Source organism: Zootoca vivipara, chromosome 4, assembly GCF_965207765.1.
Source record: "Zootoca vivipara chromosome 4, rZooViv2.hap1.1, whole genome shotgun sequence".
NCBI lineage: Eukaryota > Metazoa > Chordata > Lepidosauria > Squamata > Lacertidae > Zootoca > Zootoca vivipara.
This window is the reverse complement of record NC_142587.1, coordinates 102,940,037-102,957,100: the sequence shown is the minus strand read 5'-3', so window position 1 is coordinate 102,957,100 and position 17,064 is coordinate 102,940,037. Positions and strand designations below refer to the sequence as shown.

The following is a 17,064-nucleotide window of genomic DNA, read 5'->3' as shown; positions in this document are numbered from 1 at the left end:
CCTCCAGATGTTTTGGCTTACAACTCCCATGATCCCTAGCTAGCAGGACCAGTGGTCAGGGATGATGGGAGTTGTAGTCTAAAACATCTGGAGTGCCGAAGTTTGGGGATGCCTGGTCTAGATCAAGGGAAGTAATAGTACCACTGTATTCTGCTCTGGTCAGACCTCACCTGGAGTACTGTGTCCCGTTCTGGGCACCACAGTTCAAGAAGGATACTGACAAGCTGGAACGTGTCCAGAAGAGGGCAACCAAAATGGTCAGAGGCCTGGAAATGATGCCTTATGAGGAACGGCTTAGGGAGCTGGGTATGTTTAGCCTGGAGAAGAGAAGGTTAAGGGGTGATATGATAGCCATGTTCAAATATATAAAAGGATGTCATATGGAGTAGGGAGAAAGATTGTTTTCTGCTGCTCCAGAGAAGCGGACACAGAGCAATGGATTCAAACTACAAGAAAGAAGATTCCACCTAAACATTAGGAAGAACTTCCTGACAGTAAGAGCTGTTCGGCAGTGGAATTTGCTACCAAGGAGTGTGGTGGAGTCTCCTTCTTTGGAGGTCTTTAAGCAGAGGCTTGACAGCCATCTGTCAGGAATGCTCTGATGGTGTTTCCTGCTTTGCAGGGGGTTGGACTGGATGGCCCTTGTGGTCTCTTCCAACTCTAGGATTCTAGGATTCTATGTTCGACAGTGGAATTCGCTGCCCCCCTTGCCCCCCCCTAGTTTTGATCCTGGGTTCGCCCCTGGATGGGGATGAGGAGAAGTTTGGAGGGAGGGAGGGAGGGAGAAGGGGCTCTGATCCTCTGTGAGGAGAATATCTCTAGAGCCAGAGGAAGGAGCCTCACAGCTTGGAAGGGGAGACCATGTTGAGGGTCTGGAGAGAGTGAAGCTGGAGGGAGAAGCTGTGGGAAGACGCTCTTCTTCTTCTTCTTCTTCTTCTTCTTCTTCTTCTTCTTCTTCTTCTTCTTCTTCTTCTTCTTCTCCTCCTCCTCCTCCTCCTCCTCCTCCTCCTCCTCCTCCTCCTCCTCCTCCTCCTCCTTCGGTCTCCTTCCAGTCAGGAGGGGAGAGATCTCCTAGGAAAAGGAGATTCCCGAGTCCTTAGCCTCTCTCTGATTGGCTACCGCTGAAGAGAGGGGTGGAGCCCGCACTTTTGGAGGGAGAATAAAGGGAGCCGTTTCTGAGGGGATTTTTAGAAAGGGCTGGATTTTGAGATGGGGGGGAAGGTTTGGAGAAGATGGGGATGAGGAGAAGTTTGGAGGGAGGGAGAAGGGGCTCTGATCCTCTGTGAGGAGAATATCTCTAGAGCCAGAGGAAGGAGCCTCACAGCTTGGAGGGGGAGACCTTGTTGAGGGTCTGGAGAGAGTATTCAGGCGGGAGTTAATGTGGAAGGAGAAGCTGTGGGAAAACGCTCTTCTCCTTCTCCTTCTGGGGTCTCCTTCCAGTCAGGAGGGAGAGATCTTCTAGGAAAAGGAGATTCCCCAGTCCGTGGCAAAGGCTGAGAGGATCCCCTGGGTCTGGCATACAAAGGAAAATCCCTCAGAGAGAGGGGGGGAAGCGAGGAAAAGTGGCCCCTCAGGGCTCACGGAGCAAAGTATGAAGACCTGAAGGAAGCTGGAAAGAAGGGAAGGAGAGAGAAGCAGCAGAAAGAAAGAGAGTCCAGCCTTTGAGTATTTATTCTGGATTATACCTGAAGTGTCACAACACCTGATTTGGAGAGGAGCTGTGCCTGTAGAACCGGGTTCAATCCTAAACCCTAGACTCCCCCCCCCCGTGAAGAAGGACCTTTTGGGGCTCCCAGGAAGGAGTCTGTGGGGAGGGAAGGAAGGTCGGCTGTCTCTTGGGGAGGGAGAGAGAGGCAGCTTGGGCCCCCAAAGAGCCCCACAAATGGCGCCTGAGGAAGACGAACTGCTCTTCCTCCTCCGCCGCCCAAGCTGAGCAGGGGAAGCCCTTCAAGGGACAGGCCGGCCAGAAGATGGGGCTGCAAGCTGTTCCCCCGGTTTAGGGACAGGGAGGGAGAGAGATGCTCAGAACGGAGCCAAGAGGCGGAGCCAAGCTGGCCCTCGACAGCCATCAAAAATAAAAAACAGTGAATAGAAATCTGAGGTCATGCTGCCTTGGCTGCAGGAGACTGCAATTCAAGAGAGAGGGCGGGCTGAGGTGGGTGGACTCGGCTTGGCAAGGGTTAAAGGGAAGCGAGCTGCCTTCCTAGAGAGGACAGGAAGCAAGGGTGGCGTGGGCAGGTCCTCCAGAGCCAAGGCCCCTCCCTCCCTCCCCAGTCCTCCTTTCCTGCTTTGGTGTCTCTCCTGCAAGGGCTGCATCGCTGTCCCTCCTGGGATCTGGTGAGTCTCCTCTCTCTCCCCCAAGAGGGTGCAGTGGGGAGACGGGGGGGGGGTCCCAGGGGGGCTGCAGGGGAGGATGCCGGGGGGGGGGGCAAACCCAAGTCAGGGAGGAGAGGGTCCTGCCAGGGAGGGGCGAGGTCTGCAAGGCTCTCCTTCCTGGAGATCAGAGGACGCTCAGCGTCATTGCACAACAGAGGAAATATGTGCAAATGGTTTTCCAAAGCTGGACGAGGAGGTGGACTACCCCCCCCCCCATTAAAAGACCCACTAGGAGGAGGGAGGGAGGAAAGGTGGGAGAGAAAGGCCAGGAATAAAGAGAGGGATCCCAACCCATAGTCTGGCTGCTGCATTGCAAACCAGTTTCCCCGTCGTCTCCAAGGGCAGCTCCACATGGAGGCCACTGCAGCAATCCCCTCGCACCCAGAGCATGGCATCCCAGGACCACATCCTCTCTGTCCCAAAGGGATTGTTGCTGGAAAACCAGCCGAGCCAGAAATGGGCGCTGCTACTCACTGAGCCTCCAGGGACCTTGGCATCAATGGCTGTGTGTGTGTTAAGCTATCTATAGAATAATAATGATAAATTGCCCACCTAATTTCAAGAGAGATGTATTTGGCCCCGTCCACTTGGCCCTCAGGGGGTTGGTCAGATACATACCTGGCCCTCAGACCTAAGAAACAGGGACCCCACCCCAGGAGTCCAAGTGCAAGAAAAGGAGACAGAAGCAGGAGTGGGGTGGGGGTGGGGAGTACCTCCTGAGGACCCCTGGGTGAGGCCCCCCACTAGAATCTAATAGAATAATAACAATAAATTTCCTGCCTATATTTCAAGGGTTTGGCTCTGCCCACTTGGCCCTCAGGGGGTTAGCCAGATACATACCTGGCCCTCAGAGCAAAGAAATAAGGAGCCCACCCAAGGAGTCAGTCTTGAGAGCAGCAGAGAGTCCAAGTGCAAGAATAGAAATCAGAATTTGGGCAACTAGCCGGTCTTAAACTTAATAAGGCCAAGATGAAAATGTTTACTAAAAATATAGGTTAAGATATGGTGGAAGAATTGCAATGCAAGTACAGTCATGCCTCGGTTTAAGTACACTTTGGTTTGAGTACTTTCAGTTTAAGTACTCCGTGGACCCATCTGGAACAGATTAATCCACTTTCCATTTGTACGTTATTATTTTGTATGTTATATTATTATTTATATATGGTTTTGTATGTTATTATTTTTATATCATTGTCTGTTTGGTGTGTTTGTGAATGTATTTTAATTTGAATTCTAATAAAGTTTATTTTAAATTTTTAAAAATAAGTACGCTTCAGGTTAAGTACGGACTTCCAGAACCAATTACACTCATACTACGGGTTAAGTACACTCCAGGTTGAGTACTCAGCGGGCCCATCTGGAACGGATTAATCCACTTTCAATTACTTTCAATGGGAAAGATCTCTTCAGGTTAAGTACGCTTCAGGTTAAGTACAGACTTTTGGAACCAATTGTGTACTTAAACCGAGGTACCACTGTATTTGGGAATATGGTTAACAGCAAAGAGTATAAATTTACCTGGCCCTCAGAGCAAAGGAAAAGGGACCCCACCCCAGGAGTCAGTCTTGAGAGTGGCAGAGAGTCCAAGTGCAAAAATGGAGACAGAAACGGGGGAGAAATGTGCCCTGAAGTGGGGGTGGGAGAACAACTCCCAAGGACCCCCGGGTGAGGACCCCCACTAGAACCAAGCAGCCATTTTTCACAAGATACAAATGACTCCCTAGTCAGTCAGTTCTGACTTCATGCATTGACTGGAAGGCAGGAGAAACTAGGCTGATTCACCTCTAATAAATCCTTTCAGTTTCCTCCACATTTTGCAATCTTCCTTCTAGGAGGGCTAGAGGCTGCTTTCTTCTTCTTCTTCTTCTTCTTCTTCTTCTTCTTCCTCTTCCTCTTCCTCTTCCTCTTCCTCTTCCTCTTCCTCTTCCTCTTCCTCTCCTCCTCCTCCCCCCCTTCTCCTTCAGAAGATCTCATGGTTTGGGCTGTTGTGCCGTCCAGTCCTGGTTCGTAGCAAGACTCATCCATGCTTGCTAAGGGAACCTTTTTCCTCTCCTGACCTACAAATTGTCTAACAAAACAATGTATTTCCTTTCTAGGATTTGCTAGAGCTTCTCACTAGCACAGGCAGAACGTGGAAGAATACCAAAGGGTTCCTTCCGATCTCTCAGAGGTTCCTTCCAATCTCTCATCCAGATGGATGAGCAAGATTCAGCTGGCCCTGGAGCAGGAAGAGGCCATGCCATCCAAACTGGGAGCAGTGAGGAATTCTGTGAAAACTCTGTGCAGAAGATGCTGGGTGAGGAGGACACCCTCCGCTCAGAGGGGCAGAGCCAGAAGTTGAGGCAGTTCTGCTGCCAGGAGGCCAAAGGGCCCCGAGAGGTTTGCAGCCGACTCTACCACCTTGGCCACCAGTGGCTGAAGCCAGAAAGGCACACGAAAGCTGAGATGCTGGACCTGGTGATCTTGGAGCAGTTCCTGGCTGTCCTTCCCCCAGAGATGGAGAGCTGGGTGAGGGAATGCGGAGCAGAGACCAGTTCCCAGGCGGTGGCCCTGGCCGAAGGTTTCCTCCTGAGTCAGGCAGAGGAGAGAAAGCAGGTGAGAGAGACTTTCCTCTGGATATTCCCAAGGGGCTCCAAACAGGACGGAGAACATCCCATAATGCTCTACTGATGGCTCATCCTTTTTCTAGGAAGGCATCCATGGAATGAGATCTTTCTAATATTTCTCCCCATTCATTCTCTGTTTTGAATCCTTGTTTCTTTTTCAGGAAAAGGATCTCTTTGCAGAAATGGACCTGGATTCCTGTGAGACAGAGAGGCCTCCGTTGGACACCAGAGAGAGGCCACTGGGTAAGCAGGGAGGTGATTTTTCTCTGTACTGTCTCATTCTGTTGGTTTTCAACCCAATCTCTGGGTTCTTTTCATCTTGTTTTGGGGGGATATTTGGGAACAAGGGTCCAGAGAAGGGGAGATGTATTTCTGCACAACAAACATATGAAATGGGCACAAAATTCCAAATGCTCTCAGCAGGTCAGGGTTTCTCAAAGGCCCACCTGTGGTTAGAGATGCCCAATTTCACCTGCGAGAGAAGCATAGACTCCTGGCATCCTGCTTACCTTTTTTCTTTTGCAGGTGACAGAATGAAGCCAGCAAGTCTTCCTGATCCACCTTTTCATGGAGGCAGAAGGGAAGCAGCAGCTGTGGAACCAGATCAGGTCAGGGGAAGCCGCCTTGTGGGGACAGAGGCTGAGGGATGGAGCAATGTCATGGACTGGATGGGCACAGAGGAATGGGGAGAGGAAGCAGCCGGAGAACTAGGAAGGGACGATGGCTCAGAGCCCAAGGAGTGGAGGTGGAAGAAGAATGAGCGGTCAGAGGGACAAGAGGGAGAAGGCTCAGAAGAGGAGGTGTCAGAAGCTGAAGGGATAACAGGGCTTAGTGAGCTGGGACACTCTGTGGCAGAATGCAGTGCAGAATCAGAGGCAGAAGAGGAAGGAGGCGAGTGGGAGGAGGGAGCTTGAGGTCTCATTTATTTCTAGATTGATCACTGAATGCTAAAATTGTCTTCTAAGCAGTGTACAAACGATAACAAATACGGTAGTGTCCAGGGTTCACCTAGCCAGCCCCATCCTCTGCAAAATGGGGACTGCTCCCCACTCCTCCCCCTCTCCATGAACCCCTTAAATTTGGCTCTAGGGCATTGGGAGGGAACCTCCCCAGAACAGCTCACGAGGAGAGGAGAAAGTGGATCCTTCCATTGGGGAAACTGGAATGTTTGCGTAGGGGGGCTCCCTGGTCCTGAATGCGGTAATTGTGTCTCTGAAGGACCAGGTGGGCAGCCTGGGATTCATTCTGGACTCACAGCTGTCCATGGAGGCACAGGTCAAGTCTGTGTCCAGGGTAGCTGTCTACTGAGACCCTACCTGATGGCGGACTGTCTCGCCAGAGTGGTGCATGCTCTGGTTATCTCCCACTTGGACTACTGTAATGCGCTCTACGTGGGGCTACCTTTGAAGGTGACCTGGAAAGTGCAATTAATCCAGAATGCGGCAGCTGGCCTAGTGACTGGGAGCGGCCACCAAGACCATATAAAACCGATCCTGAAAAACCTGCATTGGCTCCCAGTCTGTTTCCGAGCACAATTTGGTGCTGGCCTTTAAAGCCCTAAACGGCCCTGTATCCCTGAAGGAGCATCTCCACCCCCATCGTTCTGCAAGGACACAGAGATCCACCTCGTGAGGGGCTTCTGGCGGTTCCCTCACTGCCCGAAACCAAGTTACAGGGAACCAGGCAGAGGGCCTTCTCGGTAGTGGCTCCCGCCCTGTGAAACGCCCTCCCATCAGATGTCAAGGAAATAAACAACTCTCTGACTTTTAGAAGACATCTGAAGGCAGCCCTGTTTAGGGAATTTTTTATTATTTGATGTTTTATTCTGCTTTTAATGCTCTGTTGAAAGCCACCCAGAGTGGCTGGGGGAACCCAGACAGTTTGGTGGGGTATAAATAAATTATTATCATCACCATCATCTTCATCATCATCATCAAAATTTACAGCAAACCTATCCTATTGAAACAACACAGCAACTAACAGGCAGTTTTCTGTAGCAGATCATGTTTCTACTGTCTCAGAGGAGGACATTTCCCCTTTTCTTTTAGGGTCCAGTGTGCTTTGAAGATGTCGCTGTTCGTTTCACGGACGAGGAGTGGGCGTTGCTGGATCCTGACCAGAGAGCTCTGCATAAGTATGTCATGGAGGAGAATCATGGAATCGTGGCCTCTCTTGGTAAGACTCCCTGTGGGATCGTCCTATCTGCCTGGAAATTCAAAAAATACCTCTCTGTGACAAACTTAATATATTTTCACAGAGCTCAACAGCGCCCCCTATAACACCTGGGAACCTAACACCCCCCACAATAAACAACACATTACAGTTCTTTCATTGAACAATCTTCCTCAAATTATTCCTTTTTCTACCATGATTGGGCTGCTCTGAACTGCCCAGGCATCTTAAATGTCAGCTTCAGAGTTGTTAGGAAAGATAAGTAGCTTCAGGTTTTCTGTTTTTGTTTCTGCTGCTGTCAATCTTGGGTTGACCAAAGAGACGCCTGACATTGGAGATGGAGGGGAGGCCATGACTGGGCCAAACCAGATCCATCCCAGAGAAGAGCCAGGCTTATTGAATCTCAGGTAGTCGTAGCAGTGATAAGAATAGTAATAGTAATAATTTTTATTTATACCCTGCCCATCTGGCTTGGTTGCACCCAGGCAACACATGTATAAACATGAAACATTAATAATAAAAATCTGATCGCGTATAAAAAGTACATTAACTTTAAAATGAACAACTTACAGTAGTGGCCAAAACTGTGGAAACCTTTTGGGGAAAGTGTATTTCTGAGGTTTGATGGCTCATGGCACCATTTGTAGGGAGGAATAATACCAAAAAATTAAATAGCAATGGAAAGATAATTTAATGAAGATTGTAATGCAATAACTTTTATGAAGGAGTATTTATTAGAACAGCAGTCATGAAGAAGAAACATGAAACACACAAAAAAAATGGGATATACAGAAATTCTCACCATGTCAATTAATACCGGTACTTAGTTTGGTAACCTTTAGCTTTAATTACGGCCTTACAACGCCTTCTCATGGAGTGAATCAATTTTTTTTTTAGTTCTGCAGCTGTAATAATGTGAGCCCAAGATTCAATTATTGCCTCTATTAATTGAGCTGGGATTCTGAGCAGCCTAGTTAACGATCTTTTGGGGTTACGAACACTTCAAAACTGGAATGAGTGTTCTGGTTTGCGTAATTTTTTTGGAAAGCGAACGTACTCCATTCGGGGGTGCACTTCTGTTTTGTCGGCACGGCCTTCCCTCGCTCAGCCCAGCAGAAGCAGCGGCGTTGGAGCCAGGGATCGGCAGCGACATCTTTTGCCTGCTTGGCACGGCCTTCTCCTGCTTAACGCCGTCTGTGGCAGCAACACCCAGAAGCAGAGAAGGGCGTCCTTGATGCTGCAGTGATGGAATAGTAGAATAGACAGCTGAGCGGAGGGTGGGGAGGAACGATCCCTGTCCAGGGACTCACCTGTCCTCAGGAGATCAACCAACAGACCGTCCTCCTGTGTAGCCTCCTAAACTCTCCATTCAGGTGTCAGGAAAAGGCCTACTTACGAGTAGGACCCTGGCAGAGATATATTCTCCCCCTCCTGGGCGATCGTTCGGGAGTTTCATAAGCATTCTCCAGCCCGAACATCACAGCGACTGGTGCCAGAAGACACCAGCACACTTTAGGGATCCGCAGAGGTTGCTCAGTAGCGTAACAGACCTCAGTAGCACAGCATCTTGGCTAATCTACGTCATTTACATATAAACACACTTGGAGCTCTTCATCATGTCTCCCTCTCTCTTGCATCACACAGAAAAGAGAAATAATAATAATAATAATAATAATTTATTATTTATACCCCGCCCATCTGGCCGGGTTCCCCCAGCCACTCTGGGCGGCTTCCAACAAAACAGAAATTCTAAAATACAGAGATCCATCAAACATTAAAATACAGAAATCCATCAAACATTAAAAGCTTCCCTAAACAGGGCTGCAAAGGAACAACAGTCCCACTTAGGAACACAGTAAGACAAACATCCTGTCTACGTCACTTCCCACTCTTTGGAATGAAAACACATGCAGTCATATGACAGACAACAAACCTATGACTGTAGACGGGGAATGAATCTCCCCAAATCCCCCACCTGCTATTGCTTGAAACGGATGGTGAGGTCACACGCAGTCCCAAGCAAGTGAGACTGCTCGCAACATCTCCCGTTCTCTCTTTTGGGGGAGAGATCTGTGTCTTGCCCAATGAGCTACATCTTAGCAGTGTGGAACTTCTTCTCCACTTCCTGAGTGAAATAACTACTGCTCACTGTCAAGCTGGTTAACTCGTGTTCTCGTTATTTGTTTTTATGTTGTGACCCGCTGTGTGATATTGGGATGAAGGGAGGTATATAAAAAAATTATACAGTGGTATACATTGATGATTGCTTTCAGTTGATGGATCAACGGTCTAGTTAGATAGTAAAATTCATGCTAAATCACTGTTTTAGGGGTTGTTTTTTAAAAGTGGAACGGATTAATCCCTTTTCCATTATTTTCTATGGGAAAGCACGCCTTGGTTTAAGAACGCTTTGGTTTAAGAATGGACTTCTAGAACGGATTAAGTTCGTAAAACCAAGGTACCATGTATTGCTGGGTTGCTTCTGACTAACAAGTTTCTTTTGTTAGTCAGATTTTCGATTTGGTTAAGGTTGAAACCACCTTTTGCACACAGCAGCAACATGACATGGAGCGGAATCCTGCTGAAATTAAATAAATAAATAAGCAAGGTTATCACATGCGGAACGCTTCAGTTTGGGCTCAAATATTTGATTTCTGTATTTGGGGATTTTACATTCCCATTAATGATGCAAATTCTGCCCACATCTTTTGCTATCATACAACCCCAGATCAGAACACTAACTGGGTGTTTCACGGTAGGTGTAATGCAAGTAGGGTTTAAATCTTCTTCGATTTCTCCTCACATATTTTTCTGTCATTTTTTTATGTTTTCCAACTCATGAAACAAAAGAAGACAAAAAAACCAACCAACCAACTTGATAGCAATCACATAACAATCTGACAAAAGTCAACCTAAGCAAGTTGTGCCTCCTTTTTCTAGTTATTTGGCTATAACGTTTGATAGAATACAGGTAATTACATTCTTGATTAAATTATCTTTCCATTGATACATAATTTTATGATATTACTCAAAAAGAAGTAGTGTTATGAGACCTCAGTCCTCTGAAATATACTTCCCCCCCAAAGGCTTCTACAATTTTGACTACTACTGTATATCAAACTAAGCAGCAATCAAGAAGCCATCAGAATCTAATAATAAATACGTTGGTTAATGACAAACCACAAAGGCAATGAACACACACCCAACTCCCTTCACTTCTTCTTCATTTGTTCCTGAGGCTCTAACCCAATTTTGTCTCGATTGCAGATTTTGATGAATTGGAAATTGCGAACAAAGGTGAACATGACAAAATCCCCAGAGAGGAGAAGCCAAGTAAAAATTTGGAGTGTGGAGAAAGCTGCAGTCAGAGCTCCCATTCCATTTCCCAACAAAGAATTCTCATTGGAAAGAAACCCTATCAGTGCATGGAATGCGGGAAGAGCTTCAGTCAGAGCTACCATCTCACTTCCCATCAGAAAATTCATACAGGGGAGAAACCCTATCAGTGCTTTGAATGTAGAAAGAGCTTCAGTAACAGCTTCTCTCTCACTTGCCATCAAAGAATTCATACAGGGGAGAAACCCTATCAGTGTGTGCAATGTGGAAAGAGCTTCAGGACTAGCTCCAATCTCACTAAGCATCAAATAATACATACAGGAGAGAAACCCTATCAGTGTGTGGAATGTGGAAAGAACTTCATTAATAGCTCCTCTCTCACTTCCCATCAAAGAATTCATACAGGGGAGAAACCCTATCAGTGCGTGGAATGTGGAATGAGCTTCAGTCAGAGCTCCCATCTCACTTCTCATCAAAGAATTCATACAGGAGAGAAACCTTATCAGTGCATGGAATGCGGGAAGAGATTCAGTCAGAGCTCCTCTTTGAGTTTCCATCAAAGAATCCATACAGGGGATAAACCTTATCAGTGTGTGGAATGTGGAAAGAGCTTCAGTCAGAGTTCCGATCTCACTTCCCATCAAAGAACTCATACAGGGGAGAAACCTTATCAGTGCATGGAATGCGGGAAGAGATTCAGTCAGAGCTCCTCTTTGAGTTTCCATCAAAGAATCCATACAGGGGAGAAACCTTATCAGTGTGTGGAATGTGGAAAGAGCTTCAGTCAAAAGGCCAACCTCACTTCCCATCAAAGAATTCATACAGGGGAGAAACCCTATCAGTGCTTGGAATGTGGAATGAGCTTCAGTCAGAGCTCCCATCTCACTTCCCATCAGAGAATTCATACAGGGGAGAAACCCTATCAGTGCGTGGAATGTGGAATGAGCTTCAGTAGAAGCGATTCTCTCAATTACCATCAAATTATTCATACAGGGGTGAAACCCTATCATTGTGTGGAATGTGGAAAGAGCTTCAGTACAAGCTCCCATCTCACTTCTCATCAGAGAATTCATACAGGGGAGAAACCCTATCATTGTGTGGAATGTGGAAAGAGCTTCAGTATGAGCTCCCATCTCACTTCCCATCAGAGAATTCATACAAGGGAGAAACCCTATCAGTGCGTGGAATGTGGAAAGAGCTTCAGTCAGATCTCCTCTCTCACTTCCCATCAAAGAATTCATACAGGGGAGAAACCCTATCAGTGTGTGGAATGTGGAAAGAGCTTCAGTCACAGCCAAAGTCTCACTAAGCATCAGAGAATTCATACAGGGGAGAAACCCTATCATTGTGCGGAATGTGGAAAGTGCTTCAGTTCAAACTCCAATCTTGGTACAGCAAACTAAATATGACATAATAGGCATCACTGAAACCTGGTGGGATGAGTCTCATGACTGGAATGTAGTAATAGAGGGATACAATCTATTTAAGAGAAATAGACCAAACAGGAAAGGAGGAGTAGCTTTATATGTTAGGGATATGTATACCTGTGAAGAGATCCAGGATTTAAACCTTCAAAGCCAAATTGAGAGTATCTGGGTCAAAATTAAGGGAGAGAAAAACAACAGTGATCTCATTGTGGGAGTTTACTATAGATCCCCAAGCCAAACTGAGGACGCAGATGATGCCTTCCTGGAACAGATGGCCAAGCATTCCAAAGGAAGTGAGATAGTAGTAATGGGGGATTTCAACTATCCTGATATTTGTTGGATGTCAAACTCAGCCAAGAGCATAAGGTCGAACAGATTCCTCACTGGCCTTGCAGACAACTTCATTGTCCAGAAAGTGGGAGAAGCAACAAGAGGATCAGCCATTTTAGATCTGGTCCTAACCAATAGTGATGACTTGGTTAGTGGGGTAGAAGTGGCAGGATCATTAGGTGGGAGTGACCATGCTCTTCTGGAGTTTATTATCCAGCGGAAAGGAGCAACCAAGCATACTAAGGTCCAAATTCTAGACTTTAAGAAAGCCGACTTCAGAAAACTTAGGGAAACGCTGGGTGAAATCCCATGGACAGTAATACTAAAAGGGAAGGGAGTTCATGATGGTTGGGAGTTTGTTAAAAGGGAGATATTAAAAGCACAACTTCAGGCAATACCAATGAGACGGAAACATGGAAGGTGCCTAAAGAAGCCAGGCTGGCTATCTAAAGAACTTTTGACTGAGTTAAGATTTAAAAGGGATATGTACAAAAAATGGAAAAGGGGCGAAATCTCCAGAGAGGAATTCAAACATATAGCCAGCACGTGTAGAGACAAAGTCAGAAAAGCTAAAGCACAGAATGAACTCAGGCTCGCCAGAGAGGTTAAAAGCAACAAAAAGGGCTTTTATGGGTATGTCCGTAGCAAAAGGAAAAACAAGGAAACAGTGGGGTCACTCAGAGGAGAAGATGGTGAAATGCAAACAGGGGACAGAGAAAGGGCAGAACTCCTCAATGCCTTCTTTGCCTCAGTCTTCTCCAAGAAAGAAAAAAACGCCCGACCTGAAGAATATGGAGCAGATGATTCAGCAGGGGAAACACAGCCCAGAATAAGTAAGGAGGCAGTACAAGAATACTTGGCTAGTTTAGATGTATTCAAGTCTCCAGGGCCAGATGAACTACATCCAAGAGTATTAAAAGAACTGGCAGAGGTGATTTCAGAACCACTGGCAATAATCTTTGAAAATTCCTGGAGAACAGGCGAAGTTCCAGCAGACTGGAGGAGGGCAAATGTTGTCCCTATTTTCAAAAAGGGGAAAAGAGAGGACCCAAACAATTACCGCCCAGTCAGCCTGACATCAATACCAGGAAAGATTCTAGAGCAGATCATTAAGCAAACAGTCTGTGAGCACCTAGAAAGAAACTCTGTGATCACTAAAAGTCAGCATGGGTTCCTGAAAAATAAGTCATGTCAGACTAATCTGATCTCATTTTTTGACAGAATTACAAGCCTGGTAGATGAAGGGAACGCTGTGGATGTAGCCTATCTTGATTTCAGCAAGGCCTTTGACAAAGTGCCCCATGGTATTCTTGTAAAGAAGCTGGTAAAATGTGGGCTAGACAATGCTACCATTCAGTGGATTTGTAGCTGGCTTACTGACCGAACCCAAAGGGTGCTCATCAATGGCTCCTCCTCATCCTGGAGAGTAGTGACTAGTGGGGTGCCACAGGGTTCTGTCTTGGGCCCAGTCTTGTTCAACATCTTTATCAATGACTTGGATGATGGGCTTGAGGGAATCCTGAGCAAGTTTGCAGATGACACCAAATTGGGAGGGGTGGCTAACACCCCAGAGGACAGGATCACACTTCAGAATGACCTTAACAGATTAGACAACTGGGCCAAAGCAAACAAGATGAATTTTAACAAGGAGAAATGTAAAGTACTACACTTGGGCAAAAAAAATGAAAGGCACAAATACAGGATGGGAGACACCTGGCTTGAGAGCAGTACATGTGAAAAGGATCTAGGAGTTTTGGTTGACCACAAACTTGACATGAGTCAGCAGTGTGATGCAGCAGCTAAAAAAGCCAATGCAATTCTGGGCTGCATCAATAGGAGTATAGCATCTAGATCAAGGGAAGTAATAGTACCACTGTATTCTGCTCTGGTCAGACCTCACCTGGAGTATTGTGTCCAGTTCTGGGCACCACAGTTCAAGAAGGATACTGATAAGCTGGAACGTGTCCAGAAGAGGGCAACCAAAATGGTCAAAGGCCTGGAAACGATGCCTTATGAGGAACGGCTTAGGGAGCTGGGTATGTTTTGTGACGGGTATAGGGCTCCGTTGAGTTGTTTATGACTCAATTAGGAGCCTCTGATTATCGCCCGGCGCGCTTCCTCTCAGCTTCTCTGCTTACGTAGAACCGGGCTGGCAGTAAAACACACACACAGCAGAGTTCTTCTTCTCACAGCGAAAGCTTGTATAGCCGTTGGATAAAAAGCCTCTTAAGAACACACAGAGTCCAAAGTGTTCTAATAACTACTTAAGTTTATTCTAGAGAGAAAATAACAAACAACCTGGTGAGAGCGCAGACATCTTGCGACCGTCTCCCAGGCAAAAACGAAACCAACTGCAACATACAGAAACACTTCTGGTACATTCTGTAACATGATCTTCCTCAGTGGTCAGGTGCTACAGTACACAGTTAACTCTTTGGTTACTTGTTACTCATCACACCCCCTCTCACCTGAACACTGGGGATAGCGGGTATCCAAACTTACCCCAAAACCAACCCTTCACAGAATTCCCCATGCCGTTGGAAACTCAAGGGTTTTGTGAACCCATCTGCTAGGTTCTCTTGGCTTGGACAATACCTCAACTTCACCAAGCCTACCTGTATGCTCTGACATACGTTTCGGAAGCGGATGTCTAAGTGTTTGGTTCTGGCTTTGAACTGTCCAGACTCCGCCAGTCTCAAAGATGGTTGATTGTCGCCCCAAACAGTGATGGGCTGGCTACAATCACCCCAGATTTCCTGGACCAAACATCTGTAGTACTCCAATTCAGTGCATGTCGCAGACAACGCACAGAATTCGGCTTCCGTGGAAGACATTGCTATTAGGCTTTGCCTGCGCGACCGCCAACCAATCAGGGCATTTCCAAACTTGACTACCAAACCAGTCACTGACTTCCTGTCCTCCTGATTGGCCCAATCAGCATCTGCAAAACAAGTGAGTTGTGGCTCACCTTGCGCTGACATCTCCAAACAATACTCTTTGGTCTCCTGCAAATACCTAAGCACTCTCTTAATGCCATTCCAAGCATGCACGCTAGGTTTCGATGCCTCTCTACTGAGCAAATTGACTGCAAAAGCAATATCTGGTCTGCTCCATTGTGACAAATACAACAGACTCCCTAGCGCTGACTGAAACACTTCAGGACTCTCAAACGCTACTTTGTCCTTCACTTGTGACTCTTTCACAAAGTTTGTCTCCATGGGTGTTCTGACCCCTTTACAATCAGACATTCTGAACTTCTCAAGCAAATGTTCAATCTTGCCTTTCTGACTGAGCAAAAAACTTCCATCCTCAGTTCTGTCTATCTGCACACCTAGATAAACATTCACTGCACCTAGATTCTTGAGTTTGAACCTCTTGCCTAGCTCTTTTGCAAACTTCTGCACTTGCATCTGGCTCTTTGCTAAGCAGATCAGGTCATCAACATAGACAAGCAACAGTTCTTGCTGTTCTCCTTCACCTCTGAGATACAGACAACTGTCAGCTAGACTCTTCCTGAAACCTAGGCTCTTCAAAACAGAATCAAGACATGAATTCCAATTTTTAGCTGATTGCTTCAGACCGTAGATCGACTTGTGCAGCTTCCACACCTGACCTGGCACGTCACTCTCAAACCCTGGAGGAGGCAACATGTACAACTCCTCCTGGAGGTCAGAGTTCAAATAAGCGGTGTCCACATCAAAGTGGTTGACCACTAGGCCTCTCTGCGCTGCAGTCGCTAAAAGCATCCTGAAAGATTCCGCTCTCGAAGTCGGACTAAAGACATCTGTGTAGTGGATTCCTTTCTTCTGAGTAAAACCTCTAGCCACTAATCTAGCCTTGTACTGAGGCTCTCCAGTCACTGTGGGTTTCAGCCTGTAAACCCACCTACAACTGACTGCTTTCTTGCCTTCTGGCAACTGTGTTAGGCTATACACACCAAGAGATTGCATGGAGTTCAACTCTTTCTCCATTGCAACTTTCCACTTACTAGCTTCCTCTACTGACAACTGTTGCACCTCTTCAAAGCTTTCAGGCTCACACACTGCTAGGTTCGCCCATACACTGACAGCTGAAAACCTTTCAGGTGGTTTACCTTTCGTGGTGCGTTTTGAACGCCTTGGTCCCACATCTTCCCCCTCTAAATCCGAACTGCTTGTCTCTGACTGTGGCTCTCTCGGACTAGCAGCACTGTCTAGAGACTTACTACGCTTTGCAGCCCCCTCTGGGCTTGCTTTGGGTGAAGTGGGTGACCTACCACGTTTGCTGTACTTCCCAGGCTTGACCTGGGGTGAAGTCGGTGCGCTTCTGACTTCTTGCTTCACTTCCCTAGGAGCTACACCACTTGGACCAGCTGCCTGACCTGGATCTGGTCCTGCAGCACCTGGAACTTCAGCATCAGCTACCTGAGTTTCCTCTTCCTGGTCAAAACCTGAAGACCAGTCAAGAAGAACTTCGGGGTTAGCATGAATGCGTCTCCAGCCCTCTTGTTCACAGAACGTAGCACTCCTGCTAATGTGAACGCGGGTTTGGTCCCCCTCTGCTGGTACAAACCTCCAAGCCTTTGAGTTTGGTTCGTAACCACAGAAGATCATTTTTCTGGATCTTGATCCCCCCTTTCTGCGCTTCTGCTTTGGAATTAGATCCCAAGCCTCACACCCAAAAGTTCTGAAATAGTGCACCTTCGGAACTTTGCCATACAACATGTAGTAGGGTGTGTTGTCCACAACTGAATTAAAAGCGCGATTTGAACAATAATTCACAAATTTATAGCATTCCCCCCAAAACTTCTGGGGTAGTCCTGCATCAAACAACGTTGC

The 17,064-nt window shown here is 46.9% G+C and overlaps 1 protein-coding gene across 1 annotated transcript in view; it reads left to right on the top strand.

The window, feature by feature from the left end:
* Positions 1-2,107: 2,107 nt before the first annotated feature.
* The window catches only part of LOC132592056 (uncharacterized), a 51,579-nt gene continuing 36,622 nt past the window's right edge, over positions 2,108-17,064 (top strand). Inside the window, exons 1-7 of the mRNA XM_088668970.1 lie at positions 2,108-2,337; positions 4,473-4,971; positions 5,144-5,225; positions 5,508-5,590; positions 7,031-7,157; positions 10,422-11,860; positions 15,397-15,437. Coding sequence (XP_088525096.1) covers positions 4,570-4,971; positions 5,144-5,225; positions 5,508-5,590; positions 7,031-7,157; positions 10,422-11,860; positions 15,397-15,437 — 2,174 coding nt within the window. The 5' untranslated portion in view covers positions 2,108-2,337; positions 4,473-4,569. The remainder of the gene's footprint in view (positions 2,338-4,472; positions 4,972-5,143; positions 5,226-5,507; positions 5,591-7,030; positions 7,158-10,421; positions 11,861-15,396; positions 15,438-17,064) is intronic.